The sequence below is a fragment of the Hemicordylus capensis genome, chromosome 2 (genome assembly GCF_027244095.1).
Source record: "Hemicordylus capensis ecotype Gifberg chromosome 2, rHemCap1.1.pri, whole genome shotgun sequence".
NCBI classification, from domain to species: Eukaryota; Metazoa; Chordata; class Lepidosauria; order Squamata; family Cordylidae; genus Hemicordylus; species Hemicordylus capensis.
Genome location: NC_069658.1, coordinates 251,357,160 through 251,383,025, shown reverse-complemented (window position 1 = coordinate 251,383,025; position 25,866 = coordinate 251,357,160). Strand labels below are relative to the sequence as shown.

General features: G+C 45.1%; 1 protein-coding gene across 2 annotated transcripts; it reads right to left on the bottom strand.

Annotated features, from left to right (window-relative positions):
• Positions 1-1,705: 1,705 nt before the first annotated feature.
• Positions 1,706-14,917, bottom strand: LOC128343113 (zinc finger protein RFP-like). Of its 2 annotated transcripts, none has more exons than XM_053291647.1 (7): positions 14,632-14,917; positions 13,297-13,392; positions 9,128-9,358; positions 7,893-7,915; positions 5,332-5,447; positions 4,224-4,256; positions 1,706-2,568 (listed from the first exon to the last, which is right to left on the bottom strand). In XM_053291647.1, exons 1-7 carry the CDS (start codon positions 14,800-14,802, stop codon positions 2,060-2,062), a joined length of 1,179 nt encoding a protein of 392 aa, XP_053147622.1. In that variant the 5' UTR covers positions 14,803-14,917; the 3' UTR covers positions 1,706-2,059. The 2 variants fall into 2 exon arrangements, with proteins under 2 accessions (XP_053147622.1, XP_053147623.1); XM_053291648.1 differs by lacking the exon at positions 14,632-14,917 and adding an exon at positions 13,518-13,612.
• Between the last annotated feature and the right edge of the window lie 10,949 nt (positions 14,918-25,866).

Below are 25,866 nucleotides of genomic sequence, written 5' to 3'. Positions count from 1 at the left end.
TAGTGCGCCCCATTCCCAGTGCGCCCCATCCGCAGGGGCAACCCTGCTCCCTCCCCCCCCCCCGCACTTGGCAGCAGTGAATACTCCCACCCTTAATTACCCATTCTGCTCAAAACCCAGCGCCCTCCCCAAATACATTCCACCGCCCTCTCAGTGCTCCCAGTCCGGCCCTGAGGGACCCTGACAGAGGAAATGCGGAGATAATGCTTGGCTCTGTCCCTCCTCCCCCTTCCCAATGGGGAAAAATGTTTGGCCCTCCTCCTCCCCATTACCATCGCAGGGAGGTTGATGGCTCATTGGCAGATGAGGCCGTGATGAGGAGCAGCTGCTGGGCTGGCATTTTTCAGTTCCAGCCCAGAGCAAGTCTCTCCCCACTCTTTTTTCAAACAAGGTCCTGGTGGGGAGAACAGGCAGGGAGGCCAAGGGCTTGGGGGCACCCAGCCAAACAACAGGGGCATGTGCCGGCTGCACTCGTTCCACATTGGATGCATTTCTGGGATTCCAGTGCCATCTATGTCTGCTTGAAGACCCCTCAGAAGCATCAACTGGTCCTCCAGAATATGGTGGGAACTGCCTTCACTAAGTGCATCTAAGATCCTCAAAGCACAGAACTCCTGTTCTGTTGCAACTGCACTAGCTACCGTTGCATTTCTGGGCATGATTCAAGGTACTGATTTTGAACTTGAAAGCCCTAAGCAGTTTAGGGCCAGGATATCTAGAGGACTGCCCACCCCATGAGAAATCTTAGGGATGCCCTCTAGTGCATCCAGGGGTGTAGCTATAATGGAGTGAATAGGTTCAAAGAACCCGGGCCCCCAGCTCCACCCCTCCCTATTTTCTTCATTATCTTCCTCACTCCAAGGGGTCATTGGAAAGAGGGGTGAACACGGCCCCCTCTCCCCTAGCTACGCCCCTGAGAGTGCATCCCTCCTCCTTCAGAAGCATGGTTGATATCTACTCCAGTGTGTATCTTCCCAGATCTTCCTTGCCCCAGGAGATCTGACTGGCTCCATCCTTGCCAGCATTCCATTGGCTTGTTAAAACTTCTTATTTGGGCCCACTTTCATATTTGCCCTTAGTTTTTGAGCACTAATATTGTTTTTGGTCTTATACATTATGTTGTTTTCTCTCATTTGGTACAGTAATTTCTGTTTATTTATTTATTTTAAGCCGCCTTGAAATTCATACCTGCCAACATGTCCCTATTTTCCCATTCGGGTGAAGCATGGATTTTTGCAAGAAATCTATTAATGTCCTTTTAATTTTCATGTAAAACAGCTGTCTTGAGGACTTTTTAAGGAGCAAATTGAGAGAGAATGTTCTTTAAATAAATTAATAAACTAGGACCAGTTCTCTAATGACCTTCAAGAGAGCCCTTAAAACCCATCTGTTTGGCCTCGCCTTTCAGGGTTTTTAATTAGTTTTTATTGTTTTAATGTTAACCTGGTTTTCAGGGTTTTAATTGTTTTGATAGTTTAATTGTTTTTAAATTGGTGTCTATATTTGTATTTCTGTTTTGTTTTTAATGATTTCTGTTTTTTAATTGTAACCCGCCCTGAGCCAGTTCGGAAGGGCAGTATAAAAATCGAATGAATGAATAAATAAATAATGAGCCAGAAGAGAGACACAAGAGGAGAGATCTTTTAATAGAAGTGCACATCTCCAGATATTCAAAACATGCGAATAACCATTATGCAAAAGAGTCAACAGAGTTTCCTTTAAAAGAAGAATCAGCAGGTGGACCTGCTTATTTGAGAACGGGAATTCATCCAACAGAGGACTGCACAACCTTGGGGCTCCAGCTGCTACTGGACCAGAACTACCAACATCCCTAGCCACATTGGCCAGTCATCAGGAATGATGGGAGTTGTAGTCCCACCACTTCTGGAAGGCTGAAGTTGTGCAGCCCTGATCCACACAGGCTGGCCAATGAGAGTTGTGCACATGCCTCCTTCAAGAAGAAAAAAGAAGGTCTTTCAGGATTGACATGATGGTCCCATGCCTTGAAGCAATGTTGAGTTATCTCCATGACTCCATCTCTCTCCACTCTTTGGCTGCTTCAGGGAGAGATGGTCAGGGAAGCATTTACATCCACCATAAAGAAAGGGAGAAGGGGCTCTCCAAAGAATGAGACTCCCGAGATATCACAGAGAAGAGCTGCAGAGTCAGCATTATAAAAGAATACCTGCCCTCCACCATAGTCCAAAAATACTCGTATCCTCTCTACAGGATTATCTGGGGATAGAGGAAGATGAAGGTAGCTGGGAAAATAACAATTTATATCTCCCTGCCTCCCCGCAGCCCAAACATTCACACCCAAAATTAAGTGATCATGTCCCTTTCCTCTCACTGATTCTCTGGCGACTCCCACAGCCCATCCTTTCTCATCTCCCACACTGACTTCCCACCAATGTCTGCCTGCAGTGAATCCCTCACATCCCAGCACAACATGCTGTAAGCCAAAGATCTCAGAACTGGGTCGATTTTCATCTCGCCATCTCATGCTTTTACAGTCCTCTGACAGGACAAGCCAGTGATGAGCTGTATCTGGATCCAGAGTCACATTTGCTGGTTGGGGAGAAGGAAAAAGAGAAGCAGGATCAGAAAGGAAACAGATTTGCAGTCTAAACCTAGAATCAGAGAAATTACTTTCTCCTTCCAGTCCCCCTGAACTGCATTCATGATTGGTGTTCTGCCCTCCTTCTTAAGAACATAAGGATAGCCCTGCTGGATCAGGCCAAAGGCCTATCTAGTCCAGGATTCTGTTTCACACAGTGGCCCACCAGATGCCTCTGGGGAGCCCACAGGCAAGAGGTATGTGCATGCCCTCTCTCCTGCTGTGGATCCCCTGCAACTGAGAGGCATCGTGCCTCTGAGGCTGGAGACGGCCCACAGCCACCAGTCTAGTAACCATTGATAGACCTGTCCATCAGACATTGTTTATTATTATTATTATTATTATTATTATTTCTTGTTTACACAGTCAGACAGGTGTTATTGACTGGTTTGTTTTATCCAGACATCAAGTCCTTCCCAAGGACCTGGGATGGCTGAATTTTATTGTCAATTGTTATAGATATCGTCGCAGAATATAGGCTGTTCCCAGTAAAGCTGCTTTTTGTAATTGGCTGATGGTGTTGTTGTTGTTATTATTATTAATTTGATTTCTTTAGTGCACTTCCAAAAATGGCTCAGGGCGGTTTACAAAGAGAAATAACAAACAAATAAGATGGATGAACAAGGAGATTGCCTAAAACCTCACGAGCAACTGGTGGCAGGCTAGTCAAGGACAGAAATAATTCCCTTCTTATATCCTTGACCCAGGTTTCCATTTTTCATTTGAAATATTTATGTCCAGCTTCTCCTCTCATTCAAGGCAGCTTGGAACAGTGGTTCCCAACCTGGAGGCCTCCAGATGTTGCTGAACTACAACTCCCATCATCCCCAGCCACAATAAATTGGGATATAAATATAAAAATAAATAAAGCACAATAAATGGAACCTCCATGTTCAGAGGCAACATACCTCACAGCTGTCTTTTAACCAACACACACCACAAAACTTAGTGATATAGAAACATGTCTTATTAGCCAACATACTCCCACATTATTGATTAGTTGACTGAAAGGAAAAAGAACTGAATCTCATAGAGTTCCCCTGCATGGTCAAACAACTCTTACCCATCTCTGGTAAAATGGGAGAGTGGCTATTGCGAAGCCTGCTTTGGCTACCAGATGCTGGAGCTAAGCAACAGGATTGGGCTGCAGCCATCTTGCCCTCCTTGAGAATTCCCTGTAGGCTACAGCTGCCTGGCTGGCTACTGATTGACTAGATCAGGGCTGCACAGCTTCGGCCCTCCAGCTGTTTTTGGACAACAATTCCCATAATTTCCAGGCAGAGTGACCAACAGCCATGGATTGTGGGAGTTGTAGGCCAACATCTGCAGGATGGCCAAAGTTGAGCAGCCCTGGACTAGATGGATACTGGTCTCATCCAGAAGAGCAGTACCATGATCTACCATCAAAGGATTTCTAAAGCAAAAGAAGAAAAATAAAACTTGGAATTTCCTCTTCATTCTTCTTTCTCATTCCACTCGAACCACTTGTGGTTCCAGAGCCGCCAAGACAGATGTGTGGGACTCCAGTAAAATGCAAGGAGACTGCTTTGGGACAAGTCCCCAACCTTTCTATGAGCTTGGCCCTCCACCAGTCCTCAAAATTTACCTTTCTGCGGCTGATGTCCAGATACCAGATTGTCTGAAAAGGGGAAGATAATGGAGAGTAAGCATCCCAATATCTTGTTTCCAAAAAATCTTGAAACAAAAATCAAAACCAGCTGACAACATTTAGAGCATCTATTCTTTCCTTATTTGAACTGAAGCATCACATAAATGCGGAAAGAAATCTGGCTGGAACATGCTGAAAGAGAACCAGCATGGCTTCTGCAAAAGTAAATCTGGCCTCACTAACCTTTTGGAGTTTTTTGAGAGTGTCAACAGGTGTGTGGATTAAGGGGAATGCCTCCAGCACCCCTCTATGTATCATGCCAGGAGCATGGTGCATTGAGCGTCAGCTAGGCAATCTTGCTACCCGGCTCTGGTATGCTCGGGCTGCACACAGCGTGGCCTCCCACCAGTGAGCTTGGTCACATGACCCTGGTGCCAGGGTTAGAAGCTGGGTCGGGCAGGAGGGCAGTGCTGGGATTGGGAGCTGCACACCCAATCCCGGTGCTGCACACAAGCAGCCCAACAGAGGCTAGACTGCCGTAGCCAGTCCAGCATGATGTAGTGGTTAGAGTGCTGGACTAGGACCGTGGAGACCCGAGTTCAAATCCCATTCATCCATGAGACCTGCTGGGTGACTCTGGGCCAGTCACTTCTCTCTCAGCCTAACCTACTTCACAGGGTTGTTGTGAGGAGAAACTTAAGTATGTAGTACACTGCTCTGGGCTCCTTGGAGAAAGACCGGGATATTAAATAAATAAATAATAAATTAATAATATCTGACAGTCACTTAAACAAATTACAATATTTTTAGGGGGGGGGACTACAAATACTATTAAAGCACAAAAACTAGTAGCCAGAAACTGAAAAAACCCACAGGAAGTGCAACATAAAAATATCAAGGTAAAAGTACTTAGTAAACGTTCATTTTCAAAAAGCAAACCTCAGAAAGGGCGAGTCACATGCCCCCAAATATCTTCTCAACTGGCATTCAAACTCTGCCCCCTCTGCCTTTTTCCTACTAACATTACAAACAATCTAGAGCCTTTCACAAACACCCAGGCCAAGGCAAATTTCAGTATAATATCCTTGCAGCCATTCTTCATTACCTTTAAGTTGCTTCATGATGCCATCTAGAAAGGGAGCTATATTAAAGATATCCACAGTCTTCCACTGCAGTGGGAGAGGAAAAGCTACAGGCTCCAAAGAGGGATCCATCTCACACCTAGTTAAGAGAAACAAACAATATTAACCTACTATCCCATTCAGAAGTTTTAAGGGGGGGCGGGGGAAAGTTTTATGGAGGTGAGGAGAAGTAACAGAAAAAGTTGAGACAGAGGCAGAAGGGTAGAGATGGATGGAAATGCTTAGAGGAGGAAACTCTCCCCACCATGGCTTCCAACCTCCCAGCAGCATAGGACCATAGGAAGCTGCCTTATATCAAGTCAGACCATTGGTCCATCTAGCTCAGCATTGTCTACCCAGACTGGCAGAAGCTCTTCCAGGGTTGCAGGCAGTAGGGATGTGCACGAACCGGTTTGGAGGCCCTTTTATGGGTCTACGAACCAGTTTGCATGTCCGGTGATTCGGCCAGTTCGAAGGTGGAGGGGTATCTTTAAGGACCGGGGAGAGTGCCCTCCCCCATCCTTAAAGATATCCCCCCCATCTTCGAACAGGCAGGTGCCAGTTCTGTGCATACCACTAGCAGGCAGGAGTCTCTCTCAGCCCTGTCTTGGACAAACCAGGGAGAGAACTTGGGACCTTCTGCATGCAAGCATACGGGTGCTCTTCCCAAAGCAGCCCCATCCCCTTAACTGGAATATCTAAGAGTGCTCACACATGTAGTCTCCCATTCAAATGGAAACCAGGGTGGACCCTGCTTAGCAAAGGGGACAATGTATGAGTGCTACTACAAGACCAGCATGAAAGAGACAAATGTGGAAGAAGCCCTTGGCTGACATGAGGAGGAAATTTAGTATTCCCACTGGAATTAAAGGAACAATTAGCATTGCCTGACATGTCCCTTTAATGTCAATGGCTGACATGATGTGCAGTCGTATGGAGTTCTAAGACTGCACCGCGGTGCTGCTGCAGACTCGGAACCAAGCCCTGATGTGGTTTAAAAATCAGCAGTTTCACAAACAGCGTTACCTCAGTTTTTTCCATTTGTGACTACTGGAATAAATGCAGTAACACTGCTTGTGAACCTGTTACTTCTGAACAACATTAGGACTTGCCTCCCAAGTCCATAGCAGCCCTTGGGCAGGGCATTATGGCTCTGTAAAACTGTGCATCCTGCAAGACAATGGGGATTATTTTGAGAAATTCTGCATGATCCCCACTGCACGTTAAGGTCATCTGTGGAGGTCCATCTCCAGTTACCACCGGTGTATCTGGTGGCGACTCAGAGGCGGGCCTTCTCTGTTGCTGCTCCTAGGCTGTGGAATGCACCCCTGGAAGAAATCCGTAATTTGAATTAGTTATTGGCTTTCAGGAGAGCCCTCATAACCTATGTGTTTGGCCTGGCCTTCCAGGGTTTTGAAATTGTCGTAAATGGTTTTAACGTTGTAACTTGGTATTTCAGGGTTTTTAAACTGTTCTGATTGTTTAATTGTTGCTCTTTTATGGTATTTTATAATTTCACTTCTAACTGTTAGTTGATTTTAGTTGTTTTGTTTTAACTGTAAATCGCCCTGAGCCATTTTGGAAGGGTGGTATAGAAATTAATTGAATGAATGAATGACTGAATGAAATAATTCTCATGTCAGCCACCATCTGGATTCTTTGGGCTACCTGAGGGAGAATATGATGTCAATTCCAGAGAAAAGGGCTCCGTGTAGAAGCAACCCAGGTGAACTGCACCTCTCTTTATTTCAGCCTCTTGAATGCCCAACATTCTTCTCTCCCAGAATATATATAAGAACTAAGATATGAGTTATGAGATATGATATGCATAAACAAAGAGATATCTGTGCTTTTATCTCTTGAGGATAACTGAAAAAGAGAAGGGCCATTTCCTCACACACCCCGTCCCATCCATTCAACCTCTTTATACTAAAGTATGATATGCAGATACTGAGGGTCATAGACTGGGAATGAATCCTGAGAGATTTTATATGGATTATTGATAGAAAGAAGAACAGTACACACAAGTAACACCTGGATTTTGAAAATATAAATGATCCAGCCAATGAATTGATTCTGTTTATCATATTTAGGGGTGGGGGAAACCCCTGCAATGCTTTACAGTGAAATAGTTGGTCTTGTGGTAGCAAGAACAATGAGCTCGTCTTGTGGTAACAATCATGAATTGTCCCTTTTGCTAAGCAGCATACTCCAAGCCGGGTGGCAAGAGTGCCTAGGTGAGGGAGGATCCCTCAGTGTGGGTTTGTTTTTTGGTAACTATTGCAAAACTCCGTGGATTCTGTGTATAGAAGGGAGAAGGCATTGCCTTCAGCAATATTCAGCACAAGGAAAAGGGACGATGATCCTTGAGGTGAAGGCAGAGGTACTACACGTTCCAAAGTGCCCCTATATTTATCTGTGAAACCAGCAGAGGGTTGAGCCCTCAGTTCTTTCCCTGGAGGGCCACTTTCTTTTCTTCATCCTGTATCTAGACTCTCCTCAGTATACTATGAAGCATGACGGGAAAGAAGTGGGATCCACTTACCTATCCAAGATGCTGCAAATATCCTAGAGGCGAAAGAGAAAAAGAAGAGGGAACTCAGTGCCTGCCACAGTGTAGAGAACTTTTTTTATTGTATAATGAAGCCATCATGCAAAGTAGAGCCATTTTAATGCAGTGATGGGAGTTCTACTTCAACTTAGCAGCTGAAGCAGACAGAGAATATTTGTCTATATGCTTCTGTACTGCCCTTCATCAAATGTCCCCAGGACAGTCTACAAAAGGTGTCACAAATAATTCAATTATATATATACACACACACAAAGCAGACAACAGCATAAAACCCACATGGTGAGTCATCAGACTCCCTAATTAAAGATCTGCACAAAAAAGGGCAATTCTTAGCTGTCTGCAGAAAACCAAGAAAAAAAGAAGCAGAATGGATCCCCTCCAGGAGGGAATTCCAGTCTGGGTGCAATCACAAAAATGACCCTATCTGATGTACATGAAAGATTAATCACTCAAGGTATCAGCATGTGGAGCAGAGCCCTCCTGGCAGATCTTGCCAGGCAGGGATATCTGCTTTGGAGAAGGTGTTTCTTAAGGTATCTGATGCCCAAATAATCGAGAGCTTTGAAAGTCATCTCAGAACCTTGCCCCCAGAAACGGATGGGCAGCTAGTGCAACTCCAAATTGGTGTTGTATTTGCATTGAGTGCTGTTCCAGTTAACACTTTGGCCACTGCTTTCTGCACCATCTAAAGTTTCTAAATGCTTTTCATGGGCAATGCCACATAGAATATAACAAGTATTTATATACTGCTTTTCAGAGAGAGAGAGAGAGAGAGAGAGAGAGAGAGAGAGTGCTCTCTGTCCCCAAAGGGCCCACAATCTAAAAAAGAAACATAAGATAGATACCACCAGCAACAGCCACTGGAGCTGTGCTGGAGATGGATAGGTCCACTTGCTCTCCCCCCGCTCAGTAAAGAGAATCACCACTTTAAAAAGGTGCCTCTCTGCTCAGTTAGCAGGGGATAGAGTGCATTGCAGTACTCCAGTCGAGAGACGACCAAGGCAGCAGTGACTTGCACAGGGGTTTTGCACAGGGTCCAGATGATATGCTCCAAATCCTGTGCCATGAGAAAAACCACGAAATACCCTTTTCTTCTGAGACCACTTCTTCTTTGATGTGAGAGAGGTAAGGCAAAATTTGTGTAATGAGCAAACACATAGACACACTCTAGCACCATTCGGAGGGGAGTGTTTCTACAACAGTCTTACCGGCAGCAGTTCATCTTCTGGCTGCTGAGACTTCTCCTGCAACTCCTGGATGGCCCCTGCAAGAGAGGAGAGTTCCCTGGAGAGTTTGGCTATCTCCTCATCCCCGCTTCTTGCAATCTCCTCCTGTGTCTCTTCTATTTCAGCCAGCAGAAGCTTCTCTTGCTCTTCTAGAAAGCTGTGCAGTTGTCTGAAGACAAACCCTGTCCTCTCCTTCTCTATTTCTGTTTGCACCTGCAAAAAGCACATGGAAAGATGAGTCATGTTTTAAGGACTGTCTATCTATCCATCCATCCATCCTTAGGTCGTATGTGGCAAGCCCCGCCCTCACTATGCTAAACCAATCAGGGCACTGCAGGAGTGTGCACACTCTCGCTTGCCTACATGCTCAGGCAAATTCACTCCTGGCAGCTGCCATATTTCAGTGGCGGTGTGACTCTCCAAGGGGACAGAGGAGGAGGAAGAGGAAGCAGCAATGGCACCTGGCCAGCCCAGTGCCAGCACCCACAGCATGCAAGCCCCTGCAAGGAAATCTTGGGATCACTGAGGGCCGGCCCAGGTGCAAAGGAGCGCAGGTGAACTGCATGCCTCGCAAACCTCTCTCAGCCACCACTTGCCACCATTTGCAAGAGCCCTCTGTCAGCCACTTTTCATCCCAAAGGCCCATAGGGCATGGTAGCAGATAAACTGTGGTGGAAGTGGGGGGAGGCGATGACAAAAATACCAGCACCAGCATGCAGGTGGTCTGCGTGGGTTAAGCTAGTAATTTACATGTTTCTGATCCTCTAGCAAAAAGATGCAGCTTATTCTTAAAAATGAACCTACATGCTGGAGGACTGGAAAATAGCCAATATGATGCTGATTTTAAAATCCTTATCAGAAGAGATGGTAATCGAAAGCCCAGAGCATGAAATAGAGAAGGTTGCTGGAGCCCCAATAGTCTGCAGTTTGTAAAATCCAAAAATGTGAAGTTTGGGGGCGGGGTTGTTTGCTTGTTTTGCAGACTTTGATCAGCCTCAAAAAGGTGTGAGACAGTTTCAACACACACACACACACACACTGCAGCCTGGATAAAAGAAGCAAATTAATAATAATAATATCTGATCCAAAAATACCACCTAGATTCAAGGAAAATTAGAAAAGTCCTGGAAATAATAAAGCAGCAAATAACAGCAGTGTCAAAGAAGATTAGCAGATATGAAGCCAGAACTACACAACACAGGCAGAATCTCCAATTCCAGTCGAATCAGAGACGTTTCTACCAAAGCATAGAAGGAGAAACTGCAAGAAACATAGAAACACCAAATAAAGAAGAAACAGAGCAATTCTGGGGGAAATTATGGGACAATCCAATAGATTATAATAAAAAAGCAGGCTGGATGAAAGAGATCAAAAAATGTAACCAACAAATGCAAGATCTAATAACACCAGAATAAATAAGTGAAAGAGCAAAGAAAATTAAAAATTGGACTGCACCAGGCGACGATGAACTGCATGGCTTTTGGCTTAAATACCTAACAAGCCTTCATAAACAACTATCAAAACAGTTCAACCACATTTTGCAAGGAGGTGATATTGAACAATGGCTAACAACTGGGAAAACTCATCTCATCATGAAAGACCCAGCAAAAGGTGCAGTTCCAAGTAATTATAGACCGATAACTTGTCTGCCAACCATGTTCAAATTATTAACTGGAATAATAGCAGATGAAGTGATGCAACACTTATTAACTAACAAACAGCTTCCAGTTGAACAGAAAGGAAATTGCCCAAACACCAGAGGCACAAAAGACCAGCTGCTGATTGACAAAATGACTTTAGAAAATTGCAAGAGAAGAAAAACCAATCTAAGTGTTGCATGGATGGACTACAAGAAAGCCTTTGATTCATTGCCTCACACATGGATCCTAAAATGTTTAGAAACAACTGGTGTCAGCAAAAACATTCAGATATTTATTTAAAAAGCAATGAGCATGTGGAGTACACAGTTAACAATCAATGGCGAGACACTTGGACAGGTGAACATTAGAAGAGGCATTTTCCAAGGGGACTCACTATCCCCTCTGTTGTTTGTAATCGCCATGACCCCACTTTCACAAATACTAAACAAAACAGGCCTCGGATACCAAACATCTAAAACATCAAGTCAAATCAACCATCTGCTGTACATGGACGATCTGAAGTTGTATGGAAAGTCCCAGTCAGAAATCGAATCACTGCTAAACACTGTCCGTATATTCAGTAACGATATAGCAATGGAGTTTGGACTAGACAAGTGTGCTGCATTAATAATGAACAGAGGGAAAATAAGAAAAACAGAAGGAATAGAACTGCCCAATGGAAGCAAGATCAAGAACCTGGAAGAGAAAGAACATTACAAATACTTGGGCATTCTCCAGGCTGATAACATTGCACACACTGAAGTTAAAAGAAAAATTGGAAGTGAATACGTCAGGAGAGTTAGAAAAATCCTCAAGTCCAAACTCAATGGTGGGAACACCATACAAGCCATAAACACCTGGGCTATACCTGTTATCAGATACACTGCAGGAATAATAGACTGGACCCAGGCAGAGCTAGAGATGCTAGATCGTAAGACCAGGAAAATCATTACCATCAATCATGCTCTACACCCCCACAGTGATGTCGATAGGTTATACCTCCCTCGCAGCTCAGGTGGAAGAGGAATGCTGCAAGTCCATCAAACAATAGAGGAGGAGAAAAGAGGCCTTGAAAAACATATATCAAGGACAGTGAAGAAGATGCACTTAAAATGGTCAATAATGCAAAACTGTTCAACACCAATGAAACAAAGCAGGCCCACAAGAAAGAACAAGTCAAGAACTGAGCAGAAAAATGGAAAAATAAGCCACTGCATGGTCAATATTTGCACAATATAAGTGGAAAATCAGACATCACCAAGACTTGGCAATGGCTTAAGAATGGCAACTTGAAGAAAGAAACAGAGGGTTTAATACTGGCTGCACAAGAACAGGCACTAAGAACAAATGCAATAAGAGCAAAAGTAGAAAAATCAACCACAAACATCAAGTGCCGCCTTTGTAAAGAAGCAGATGAAACAGTGGACCACCTAATCAGCTATTGTAAAAAGATCGCACAGACTGACTACAAACAAAGGCATGACAAGGTAGCAGGGATGATACACTGGAACATCTGCAAAAAATACAAGCTACCTGTAGCCAAAAATTGGTGGGACCATAAAATTGAAAAAGTTGAAGAAAATGATGATGTAAAAATATTATGGGACTTCCGACTACAAACAGGCAAACATCTGCCACACAATACACCAGATATCACTGTAGTCGAGAAGAAAGAAAAACAAGTGAAAATAATCGACATAGCAATACCAGGGGATAGCAGAATAGAAGAAAAAGAAATAGAAAAAATCACCAAATACAAGGATCTACAAATTGAAATTGAAAGGCTGTGGCAGAAAAAGACCCAAATAATCCCAGTGGTAATTGGCACCCTGGGTGCAGTTCCAAAAGACCTTGAAGAGCACCTCAACACCATAGGGGCCACAGAAATCACCACCAGCCAATTACAAAAAGCAGCTTTACTGGGAACAGCCTATAATCTGCGACGATATCTATAACAACAGCAACAATATTGACAATAAAATTCTGGCATCCTAGGTCCTTGGGAAGGATACAATGTCTGGATAAAACAAACCAGTCAATAACACCTGTCTGACTGTGTGAAATAATAATAATAATAATAATAATAATAATAATAATAATAATAATAATAATAATAATTCGATTTCTATACCGCTCTTACAAAAATGGCTCAGGGCAGTTTACAACGAGAAATAACAAACAAATAAAATGGCTCCCTGTCCCCAAAGGGCTCATATTCTAAAAAGAAACTTAAGACACACACCAGCAACAGTCACTGGAGGTACTGTGCTTGGGGTGGAAAGGGCCAGCACCTCTTCCCCTGCTCAAGAAAGAGAATCACCACATTAAAAGGTGCCTCTTTGCCCAGTTAGCAGGGGAGGATAAATAATTAGGATAAATAATCCTAATGTCTTCTGTAATACAGTTTGATGTTTTTTTAAAAAGTGGCCAGGAAGGAAGGGACTGCTATATTCCCTTTTTCAAGAGAGTGGTTCTTGCACTCGTTTACTTGCCAGGAATAGTGACACTTACAAGCACCTCTTTGATTTCTCTTTCTCTTGCTGCTTTATATGTCAGAGTGTTTTCCCTCTCATCCATCAGAGTTTCCAGGCAGGCATTAATCCGATGCTGAAGAAAGACACAAACAAGAAGTTCTGGTTGGAATCCTTTTTAGAGGTTTGCTATTTTACATATCAAAACTGTGATTAAGGGAGACAGGTATCGACTAATTGAATAATTCTATGGCTTGTTACCTCATGATCCACTATATATATAGAAGGGGAATTGTTTTGTAGCCCCTTCTCTCACAACATAAAATAATCTTATTCAGAAACAACTCCATTTTCTCCTTTCCCTCCCTTTTACTTTCTGACACCACCCAACCCCTCTTTACAGGATCCCCACTGGGACAAACTTCTAAAACAACATAAAAGATACTGGACAGAATCCAACAGGAACATCATGTCATATCCCAGAGTAGCCTAGAATTAAATCTCATGATTTGATTTTTGCCACCTCGTTCATTGTTTTAATAATGGAAAGGTGAGGTATAAATCTTTATAATAAATAAAGGGGTTGCTTCTTCCAGCTTGAGTCTGGATTTAACGGTCCTTGAGTTTTGGGAGGGTAGAGGCCTTCCTACTATCTCCATGTCAAAACTCGCTTTTCAAGAATGGCTTTTGCAGGACTCTCAAGGCCTTTTCCTGACCTGGGCCTCTAGGCTGCAGCCTTCCCTCTTTCACTTCCTCTGAGGATTTTTGTTAGGGATGGGCCCGGACCGGTCCAGAGGCCATTGAAAAGGCCTCCGCACCAGTCCGGACCTGGGTGGTCCGGCACTGGGGTGGGGGGTACCTTTAAGAGCAGCGGGAGGGTTTACTTACCCCTCCCGCCGCTTTCCCGCTCTGTCGCCATAAAGATACGAGTAATTGGGGCGGCAGGATACCTCCCTGCCGCCCCTTCCCCGATGTTGCTCTGGAAAAAAAAACTCCCAGTAGTCCTTTGCTTCTCTGACGTGCGCGTCAGTTTTTTCCCCCAGAGCAACATCGGGGAAGGGGCGGCAGGGAGGTATCCTGCCACCCCAATTACTCGTAGCTTTACGGTGACAGAGAGGGAAAGCGGCAGGAGGGGTAAGTAAACCCTCCCACCGCTCTTAAATGTACCCCCCACCCTGGTGCCAGGCCGCAGTGTGGCGGTTCCGTGCACATCCCTAATTTTTGTCAGCTATTCTACTGCCTAGTGGAATCTCAAGGCTGGAGTCCCTTCAGTCCCTCCCCCATGTTAGAAGTCAATTTCCCCATCAGTCCGGCCCTGGCACCCCTCAAAATACACCCCAGTTATTTCTCAGTCCATGAATTGGTGAGTCCCTACCTTGAACACCAGGGCAGCCTCCTCCACAGGAACCACATTGTGACCTTGGTGCTCCTTGGATTCCTTGCACACCACACAAATGCAAACTTCATCCTCCTTGCAGAAGAACCCGAGGCGTTCCTGGTGCCACTCACAGACTCTCTGCCCTCCCGCTTCCTGCTTCATCAACATTTTCAGGATCTTAACCACATTGGCCAGTTTCCAGTTTGGAATCAAGTCCCCCTCCTGAACTCTTGCTCTGCAGTAAGGACAGGTGTTGCTAAGTGACTTGCTCCAGTACTTGACAATGCAGAGTCGACAGAAAGTGTGCGTACAGTCTAGAATGACGGGATCTGTGAAAAGGGTCATGCATATGGGGCAAGTAACTTCAACCTGAAGCCTCATTGTGCCGTTGGAAGCAGCCATGGCTCAGACACCAGGATGCCAATAGGCTGAGTTTCTTCTCTGCCTCTCTGCCGCAATCAGCTCTTCTTAGCTGGAGTCCCAGGACTGGGTGTTCCTCTCCCTGTAAGTGGTGAAGAGAAAGAACAGATTTCATAAGAACATAAGAACAGCCCTGCTGGATCAGGCCCAAGAAGGCCCATCTAGTCCAGCATCCTGTTTCACACAGTGGCCCACCAGATGCCTCTGGAAGCCTACAGGCAGGAATTGAAAGGGGCATGCCCTCTCTCCTGCTGTTACTCCCCTGCAACTGGTACTCAGAGGCATCCTGCCTTTGAGGCTGGAGGTGGCCAATAGCCCTCCAACTAGTAGTCGATGATAGACCTCTCCTCCATGAAGATAAGAACATTTCAGTGCTGGATACAGAATAGAAGGAGGGGGCGTGTGTGTAGCTTCTACAGGAACAGAGAGGCAACCCTTAGAACTGTCTTGGGTTCAAAATCACATGCATGGATGAGGAACTTCGACTCTGAAGGCACAGTTGGGGGGGGGATTTGGGAGGATTTGTGTGAAATCCAAAGCTATTTTCCCACCAGAGATCCAAACTGTATTGAATAAGGGATCTTTATGAAAACCCACTCCTAATTTCCAGCTTTCAAATTTCAGAATCAAGATGCCAGGAAAAGCTGGCCTGAGATTCAAGCAGTTTTGCGCTTTAAATCAGATGGAGCAATTAAACAGCAAGCTACCAGACCTTTTACAAATTAGGAAATGATGGCACTTCTGGTTTCACTACAAACAGGCAAGGATCTGTTGTCAGATTTATATCAATTCTACTTGCAGGAACTAGTGGTTAGTGCTGCAGGGATGGGCAGAGGCACAGTCCTGGTTTGTTGGTTTGATTTTGCTGCAGGGTCTCAGCAGGGACTCGAAGCCCTTTGCTTTCCAAATGGAAATAATATGCTGCTCTGGCTTATTCCAACTGTTTCTTACATCATTAAATATATAACTGAAAATCAGACTATAGCTGATTTTATTACCATTCTTCGTATCTTCTACTACAAGGCGTATCCTCCACCATTTGTGGATGACAATGAAAACTGCTCTCCTAAGCAATTAACAACATGGGGCTCAAGATCTGTAGGATTGAGAAACGATCCTTGACTTCTTTAACAGAACCCGCCTCCCCGCCAGTGGCGTAACTAGGGAAAATGGCGCCCAGGGCAAGCACTGAAATTGCACCCCCCGCCACCCACCCAACATACAACTGACTTACACACATGTTTCAGAAAACTTTTATTTTAAAAATTTGAAAAATTACAAAAATTACCAATATCATACATGTGGTCAAGCTCCTATCTACCACTTCAGATTTATTTTTTAAAACTATCCAAATTGTGGGGCTATCATTAATTTGTTTGGATAGCTCAGGTTAAAATGCTGGAAAATGACAAATTTCAGTATGCTGGGGCTCATGAAATCCCCAAATATTATGTGGAGTTGTACTTGGAAAAACTAAAAGAAGTGCCTGTCTAATTCTCTGCTATGCATTGTAGCATCACAATTACATACGTTTTAAAAATAAATGGAGAATTTGACTTTTCCCAGATACTCTGAAAATAATTAAATGATATGCAGAGTAAACTGTGTCACTGCTTGGAATATATTCTAGTATTTCAGAAAGACAGTAAAAATGAGAGAAAGAGCAAGAAACTCCCAGTGGGCCTTAATACTAAGGATTTCACACTGATTCAGAGACAAACTGACCATTAATAGCCATATTATTAAGACATCACATTTAACTCACTTATCACAAGAAGCAAAGTAAGAGCAAATGGATACAATCTTAGCTCATAAACTTCAGCTCAGTATTCACAAGCCCTTATTCTCTGTACATAGTGCCAATCTGAATATGTGTACAGTGACATATTATATTAATTTTTTTAAAAAAAATTACCTGTAGCCCCTTCGGGGGACATCTTAAAGGCTGTGGGGGGTCTGCAAAGTTTCCCCCTCCTCCCACTGGCCTCTAGGGCCTCACAGGCACCATTTGAGCATGTGCGGTGGTCATTTTTAAAAATATATATTTTTAAAAAATGGCCGCTGAAAACAAAATGGCCACTGTGCATGCTCAAATGGCCTCTGCGAGGCGTGGCATCCATTTTGTTTTTGGTGGCCATTTTTTAAAATTATTTAATTTTAAGAAATTGTGCCCCCCCCTTCAAGTGGCGCCCGGGGCACGTGCCCCCCTGCCCCCCATAGATACGCCCCTGCTCCCCGCCACCCAATTATTGCATCCATCTAAGAGGAAGGAAAGCTCCTCTCGTGGTAGCAAGCAGGGCCCACCCTGGTTCGCATTTGAACGGGGGACTGCACCCTTAGGGGATGGGGCCACTCTGGGAAGAGCATCTGCATGCTGGCCTGTAGAAAGTCCCAGTTCCCCTCCCTGGCATCTCCAAGTTAGGACAAGATTTTTTTTTAGGACAAGATTTTTTTATTGAACCAACAAACTACCAAAGCATACAGTACGTTGCCAAAGCACAATTATATACAAAGTGGTTGTTTGGACATGATATAGCTACAAAGATTTACACACAAGGATTTGGAAACCCACAAGGTTATGAAGTATATGCAGGTAGTACTGTAACTCGGGGGTGTTCAAGTTAGGGCTGAGAGAACCGCCTGCCTGCAAACTTGGAGAAGCTGCTTCCAGTCTGGATAAACATTAGACAATTCTGAGTTAGATGGACCAATGGCCTGACTGGGCTGAGCTGAGGACTGGAGGACCTACGTGCTTAACACGCTAAGGCAACTTTCTATGTTCTATAGATGGCACTAACTGTGGTTCTGACCTCCTACTCTTATTTTGAAAAGAAAACGTTCAAGAAAAGCCACATGATAAAATTCCTTAAGGGGATGAGCAGATTAGCCTTTCAGATGCTCTTTTCATTAGAGGATGAGCTGCTCTTGTGGTAGCAAGCATGACTTGTCCCCTTAGCTAAGCAGGGTCCGCCCAGGTTGCATATGAATGGGAGACTAGAAGTGTGAGCACTGCAAGATATTCCCCTCAGGGGATGGAGCCACTCTGGGAAGAGCAGAAGGTTCCAAGTCCACTCAGGGAAGAACTACTGCATACTAGCATGCAGAAGATTCAAAGTTCCCTCCTGACATCTCCAAGATAAGGCTGAGAGAAACTCCTGCCTGCGACCTTGGAGAAGCTGCTTCCAGTCTATGTAGACAATACCGAGTTAGATGGGCCAATGGCCTGACTGACAAAGAGAGAAATGGACAGGCAGCCCGAACTCGCGCCCCCCCCCCCCCGCAAGAAGCCCCTTCCCTTCCCTAATGTTCTAATTCATCCTTTTACCCTCCTTTCAGCCAGTCTGCTTGAAACAACCTCTACGCGGCAAATGGTGAAGAAACTGAGTTTGGAAAGGAGAGGAACCAAGAAGAGACCGAGTTACAGTTGCCTTCCCAAGTGGCTACTAAGCCACTTAACTAAAAGAGGGTTGGCTGGTCAGAAGACACTAGCAGAGATTTATACTTCGATGCCGTTTGCAAATAGCAGATCTCACTAATAGCTAGTTGCAGCAGCAGCAACGAACGAGTGACCCACCAGCACAGGAGGGTCATGAAAGGCAGGTGTTGCCCGCTACTCCTCCGCGCTTCTTCTCCCGCCGGTTTTCGAAACGATTCCCTGGGGCGACTCTGCTCTCCCCTCAACCCCGCACATAGGCGTGTCATCATCATTATCAGCCCTTATTAAGTTGGTGATCACGTCTAACACGCAGCTAGCTTGCATTGCAGATTAAGCCTTGATAAGACGAGGTGGCGGGGGGGGGGGGGACTAAGCTATTGTTTTGTCTGCTTTCTCGCTTATACCGGCACCAGCAATTCAGGGGATTGCTGCAATTCATGGATGCAATCTGATCAGGGAGTTCGGGGCCAGAGAGGACAAAACCCCCCAATTTTCCTCACTTATTCTTGCCTGAAACTGAACAGGTCTGGAAGATCAGCAGCCAGGAATATCCCGAGGGCAACTGAGCCTCCCCACTCTCCTGGAGCCGGGAGGCGCAATAGCCTTTCGGACCTGCTCCCTGGAAGCGTGTTAAGCACATGGGTCCTCCAGCCCTCAGCCCAGCCAGATGAGCGACCTCTGCACCTCCTGCCCTCGCCCTCCTTCCCCGGAGAAGCCGCGTCACCACGTGGTGATCCTGGCTGGCTCGGATAGTCCGTAGAGCCTTTGATCTCCTCACAGACACGGCAGCCAAATGAAAGGGAAAAGGAAAACCACGCTGCTGCCGCCGCCGCTCTCTGATGGGAGGAGAAAAAGAGCAGCACTGCGGGGGTGATTGGCGGCGGCGGCAGCAGCAGCCTTACGAAAACTCCCTGTCGGCTGCAAGCTGCATCACGGAGTCCCTGCTAATCGCCGGACACTGGGGGGGGGGGGGTTGCTCTCCCCCAGCCCCCCTTTTCAGATGGCTGGTGGGGGGGCAGATGAGGGAGATTAAGGAGATGAGGAAGGTCGAGGGCCCACCATTCCACTTCTCCACTGCCAGCGTGGTGTAGTGGTTAGAGTGCTGAACTAGGACCGGGAGACCCGAGTTCAAATCCCCATTCAGCCATGAGACTTGCGGGGTGACTCTGGGCCAGTCACTTCTCTCTCAGCCTAACCTACTTCACAGGGTAGTTGTGACAATGAGGAGAAACTGAAGTATGGAGTACACCGCTCTGGGCTCCTTCGAGGAAAAGCGGGATATAGAAAAAGGTTGTTTAAAAAACAAAAATCTAAATCCCTTCCTCAGGACAAGCGATGAATTTGCCCTTTCTCCTCACAGACATTTGGGCAATGCCCAAGGGCCGTTCTCCCTCACTTTCCACACTTCTCTGCCCGCATTTTCTTCCTGTAGTTAATCGCCCCCCCGCCCCTATCCCAGCACAAGAAGACCACCAGGGCTGGATCAAGAGGCACCTTTAATTGGTTCGTTGAGTTCTTCACCCATATTGCTTAAAGCGGATGGTCACTAACCCCACAAACCCAAATACTGAAATGGACAGCAGCCAGAACTCAGATATACCCCCTCCTCCGCAACTAAACTCCCCCTCCCGCTCTAATCTGAGCCATTTTGGAAGGGCGGTATATAACTCTAATAAATAAATAAATAAATAATCCCTCCGTTTGTCTAACAATCCCTGTGTGGGACGAAGTGAAGAAACTGAGTTTAGAAAGGGGGAAGAAAAACAGGAGGATCGGGAGATTCAGCTACAGTGCCACTCCAAAGTGACAAAAGTCACTTCTCTAAACGATTATTCACTCATCAGAAGAAACAGAAATACTGCTAGGTCAGATTTATACTTCAATGCCACTTGAAATTAAGAGATCTCACCAGAAGCAGCCGCGATCCTCCACCACAGGACGATGGAAATGGAGCTTTTCGTCTGCTATTCCACGTAACGCTCGATCTCCTACGGTTTTCAAAAGTATAGCCTTGCTGGCAAGGTTCTGAACGCTCCAAATCACCTCTAGCCAGGAACCTAAATAATAGCTACGGCTGTCCCTCCCACATTCCCAGGAGAGGCGTGGTGGCACCCGCCCTTCCTGCTGCTGCCTCGCTAGCATGCCTGATGAAGTTCTGATAACAAGAAATGTGTGTTGAGCAACTATAGTCTTGTCTGTTTCGGATTCTCAAACTTGGGTCACAGGACGCTGCTGGACTGCAACTCCCATCATCCCCAGTCACAATGGCCTTTGGCCATTTGTAGTCCAACAGCATCTGGGGACCTAAGTTTGAGAATCCCTCAGATTTAGGACTGCAGAAGACAAAAGCCATGTTTTTTTCTCAGTTCTGCTGCTTCCAGATTGATCAGACCTAAAACAGCCTCAGCCAGAGAGCTATGGATCCCCCTTCCCAAGACAGGCACATTGTTGTATCAACCCACTTTGCAGCGGATCTGCTTCTACGGTACCTCGTGGGCAGGTTCCAGATGGTGTGCCTTGGAGTCTGTTGTTCTTCAAAATCTGAACTTTTGTGTGGTGTACCTCAAAGCTCCATTTTGTCTCCAGTGTTGTTTAACATCTACACAAAACCACGGGGATAGATCATCAGGAGATTTGGTGCAGGGTGATATCAGCATGCTGATGACACCCACATCTATTTCTCCATGTCAGCATCATCAGGAGAAGGCCTAACCTCCCTAAATGCCTGCCTGGAAGTGGTGATGAGGGATAACAAACAGACTGAATCCAGATAAGATGGAGGAACTTATTGTGCAGGGTCAGAACTCAGGAGACAATTTTTATTTGCCAGTTCTGGATGGGGCCACACTCTCCCAGAAGGAACAGGTACACAGTCTGGGGGCGCTTCTGGAGCCAAGCTTCTCCCTGGTGTCCCAGATTGAGGCAGTGGCCAGAATGCTGCAGCCAGGTTGATCTCTGGGTCATCTTGGGGAGAGACCACATCACTCTTGTCTTGAAAGAGCTACACTGGCTGCTCTATAAAGCTCTAAACAGCGTAGCCCTGGGCGTTGAAGAGAACATCCTCTTCACCATGAACCCCGTCACCCACAGGGATCATTTGGAGAGGTTCATCTGTAGTTGCCACCGGCTTGTCTGGGGGCTACTCAGGGACAGGCCTTCTCCATTGCTGCCCTGAGAGACTTTGGAATGCACTGCCTGCATAAGAGCTTCCCCATCTCTGACAACTTTTAAAAAGGCAGTCAAGACTCATTTGTCCACCCAGGCTTTTAATAATGCTTAACATTGTTTTAAATTTTAAATTATTGTAATGTTTTAACCTTTTTATTTTGCGGTACTTATTATTATTTTATTGTAAAGTGCCCAGAGACTTAAGTTTTGGATGGTACACAAATAAGCCAAATAAATAAATAAATAAATATTGCTGCTGGCTTGGCTCAGCCAGATGAGCAGCCATTGCACTTCTTTCCCACTTCTTCCTTCCTCGGTGCATCCTCACTGCTGCTGCTGAGTTAGCAGAGCAAAAGGAAAACAGAACAAGTTGCTCTGGTAAGAATTAATCTGCCTACTTTCCTTTCACTATAGTCTTATTTTTATTTCATTAGAAACATGTAATATACCGCCCACTCCGAAGACTCTGGGCGGTGCACAAAAACATGCAAACAAGGCAACATTAAAAATTACATTCTAAATTAAAAACTAAAATGACTAACAAAAAACAAATAGGTAAACTACAGGGCAAAAGCCTGGCGAAAAAGAAAAGTCTTCAATAGAGACTTGATGTTAATTGATGTTTACCAGCTTCACAAGTTAGCCCACTTGCACCTCAAACATTCATGTGTCCACCATCTTGAATCAGGGTAGATGACATCATCATGAACTACACCATTGAGGTGTCCCTATACGTCCCTACAGCAGTAGCAAATTTGGTTCAAATCAGATAGGCAGTTCACAAGTTAGCCCCCTTGCACCCAGAGGCGTATCTAGGGAAAATAGCGCCTAGGGCAAGCACTGAAATTGCGCCCCCTGTCCAAGCATCTGATACCCATCTTTCAGATAACTTTACCATAATATCAGCTGAAAAATACAAGTCAGGCTCGTTAATCTTTTAATATTTCAAAAACTATTTAGCAGTGGACGTAGCCAGTTCAAAAAATGCTGGAAAACTACAAATTTCAGTATGCTGGGGCTCATGAAATACACAAATACTATGTGGAGGTGTACTTGGAAAACTAGAAGTGCCTGTCTAATTCTCTACTATGCATTGTAGCATCACTACAGGCGGGGGCCTGACCCAGGACGACGGTGGCGAAGGTGAGCTGGGCCCAACTAGAGGCACAGATGCTCTGTGCCCAGGCCCACTAGTAACAACAAAACCTAAGCTCTGTTCCTTGTAGCAGTGGAGTTACGAAGGAAAATGTAGATCTAAACAGCGTTTTGTTTTGTTTTCTTTTTGTTTTGATTGACTTGACCCACTGCAGCTGGAGGCAGCAGTCAACCCCTTTACTCATGTTCTAAGTATTGCATAAGCCACCTAATTGCGCAGCAGGGAAATGACTTGACTAGCAAGCCAGAGGTTGCTGGTTCGAATCCCCGCTGTTATGTTTCCCAGACTATATCAGGCAGCAGTGATAAAGAGGAGGCGGCAATGGTAAACCCCTCCTTTGTATTCTACCAAAGACAACCATGGCAAGGTGGGGATTTGCCCATGGAGACATGGCTCTGTGGTTGTCAGGAGTCGAAACCAACTCGATGGCACATTTCACCTTTACTTAGTTTTGACCACAAATGTTCAGTGGAAGCAAAGGGATATTTGGCTGTGACAGATATTTTTTATCCCACTGCATAATTGTGTGAAAATGTTGTGGGTTTTGTGGTTTGTATGGCATTCCTGTTGCATTAGAGAAAATGTGCAGCAATTGGAGTGAGTGTGTGTGCGTGCACGCACACCCATGCAACACACACGTTAAAGAGAAACTTATAAAAGCAACAGTGCTTTGCAATTCCTTCCTTTCACATGCCTTACCACAGCAGACTAGTTGCTTGCTACATGACTGAATTATTATTCCTGAAATTGGGATCATCTTGAGAAATGTTGCAGCCAGTAATCTGGAAAAATGCCCATAGCGGGGGTGGGGGCTCCAGCAACAGGGTGTAAAAGAAACAAAGTAAAATATTGTGTAGGGTAATCTTGAGCAGGGTAAGCAAGTTCGGGATGCCATCACTAAGTGGCTGAATACAGAGGCAATGGGCTAGGTGCCAACTTCCGAACTCCTGCCCGATTAACATAGGCCGTTTTTTCTGTCCTTGAACGACTTGCATGCTTGAAAATGTTGTGTGGTACCAGAAGTAAAACCTGACCAAACAGTGCACTGATGGGGGCTTGTCTGCTTTTAAGACCAGATCCACAGATGCCGCCACCCCCACCCCCCATGTTGAGATTTGAAGGTGCATATTTTCCTTGTATTATTTCACAAGGGCGCACTCCCCTCTTGGCTAAATCCACTATTTCATATTTGCAGTTCTAGGTGTTTCTAAAAAGAGATCTACTACTCCCCATTCCCATTTCACTGTTGTCTCAAAAGTGAGACAATTAGTCCCCTTTATCTATGCAAGATCTGTGAGCCCTTAAGGGACAATGGCGGAGAGGGAAGGGAGTTGCCCACTCCTGAAAAGGGGAAGAAAAGAGAAACTGGGGAAGAGTCCACAGAAAGATTTATACAGTATTCCAAAGGAAAGTCAAGGGACGGGGTGGGTGGGGGGAGACTTTGAGATTGAAACATGTAAGATCCTACATGTAATCACGGCAAAGTGGAGATAAGTGCTGTAAGCTTTGCCATCTCAGCATATTCCAAAATTTTTATCAACCAATCTTCTTTTGAGGGCATTTTAGTGTCTTTCCATTTCTAGTTTGGAAATGCTTCTCAAACAGTTTTCAAAGAAGAGCAGAGGAGAAAGAACTTCTGGAATGGGCCACCAATGACTGCTGGCTTGTTTTGAGATTATTTTTGGCAAGTCCATGGAGGATATCACTGCACCCATGGAGTACAGAGTTCTCTGGTTGCATTTTTGTGAGAAAAGACACATGGAGGTCACTGTAGAGTCCAGCCTTGATTGATATATGGGTGAAGCACATTTGAGATGGGAAAGAACGACCCTATCAGCATAAAGAGCCTATTGACTAAATTGCTTCATGTTTTAATTGAGTATCTGTGGAGGAGTTCCTATCTGTACCTTGAAGGAAAATAAGGCCTTCTACACAACCACGTTTTCTTTTAATGATTTATTAAATCTTAAAATACATACATTAAAACGCATTAAAAAGGATGTAGACGCACTCTGTTTGCCTCAATGGCCTGTGACCAATACATTCCATATAACCTAGCAGATGATCATATCTGCACAATAACATGCGGAATACAGTATTTAAGAATCACATCACAGCCTTAAGCTCCTATAAAGTTTTCTGTATTTAAATCAAATGTTAGTCTCTCACGTATTCCTTTTTCTGGCCCAGAATTAAATTCCAGCTCCATAGGAAAACATGTGGCGGTTTTCTTTCAATCCAAATCTGCTGTCAGGCTAATGATGAATAATGACCAGATACAGTTGAGGAAATTTGGAGAGAGGAGAGCTGGTCTTGTGGTAGCAAGCATAACTGGTGCCCTTAGCTAAGCAGAGCAGAACAGAGCAACTGCACACATGCAAGCTTTTCCTTTGGGAGTTCCTCAGATGGAGGCCAGAGAGCCATCTGTCAGCCACCTACCATGTATACATTTTCCTGCACAGCCAAACAAAACAGGGTCGGTGGTGGGGGACAGAAATTAGGTCCCACAGGTGCTTCTGGACTTAAATGGCTATCATTGCCTCACTGAATCCACTGCACCCACCCACACCAAGCACCGCCACTAGCCACCCCCACCTTCTTGACCTGTCATGGCCGCACTGCAGGTGGAATCATTTCTGGAGCACCTCTTTGAGGGGCTTGGACTTGTTGCAAGTATGAATTGTCTCCCTTGCTAAGCATGGGCCTGTTTGCATTTGAATGGGAGGCAACATGCGGAACACTGCTCCAAAACAAAAACCCCTCTGGAATGGCGAAAAGGAAAGAAAACTAATAAACAGGGGGCTTATGGATTGCCCTCTGGTTGAGGGGACAGACACTTATGGACTTTTGTGGGGGGGACACAGCTGAGGCCTGATCACCACCACCCAAAAATTGCTGCCCCAAACAAAACGTAAAATAAAAGCCCTAGTTTTAGGGAACAGGGACTTACAAACTGCCCTTTGTTGGGGGGGGGGGAGAGACAAGGCTGAAGCCTGAGCCTGAAACAAAAAAAAATATTAAAAATCGGGACTTACGGCTGCCCTAAACTACA

Excerpts from the sequence above, each read along its gene's own strand:
- LOC128343113 (XM_053291647.1), bottom strand. The coding sequence starts at position 14,802 with ATGTTGATGAAGCAGGAAGCGGGAGGGCAGAGAGTCTGTGAGTGGCAC. Across the intron at positions 13,393-14,631 it reads AGGCTGCCCTGGTGTTCAAG|CATCGGATTAATGCCTGCCT; the intron begins GTAGGGACTCAC and ends GTCTTTCTTCAG. Across the intron at positions 4,257-5,331 it reads CATCATGAAGCAACTTAAAG|ACAATCTGGTATCTGGACAT; the intron begins GTAATGAAGAAT and ends TCCCCTTTTCAG.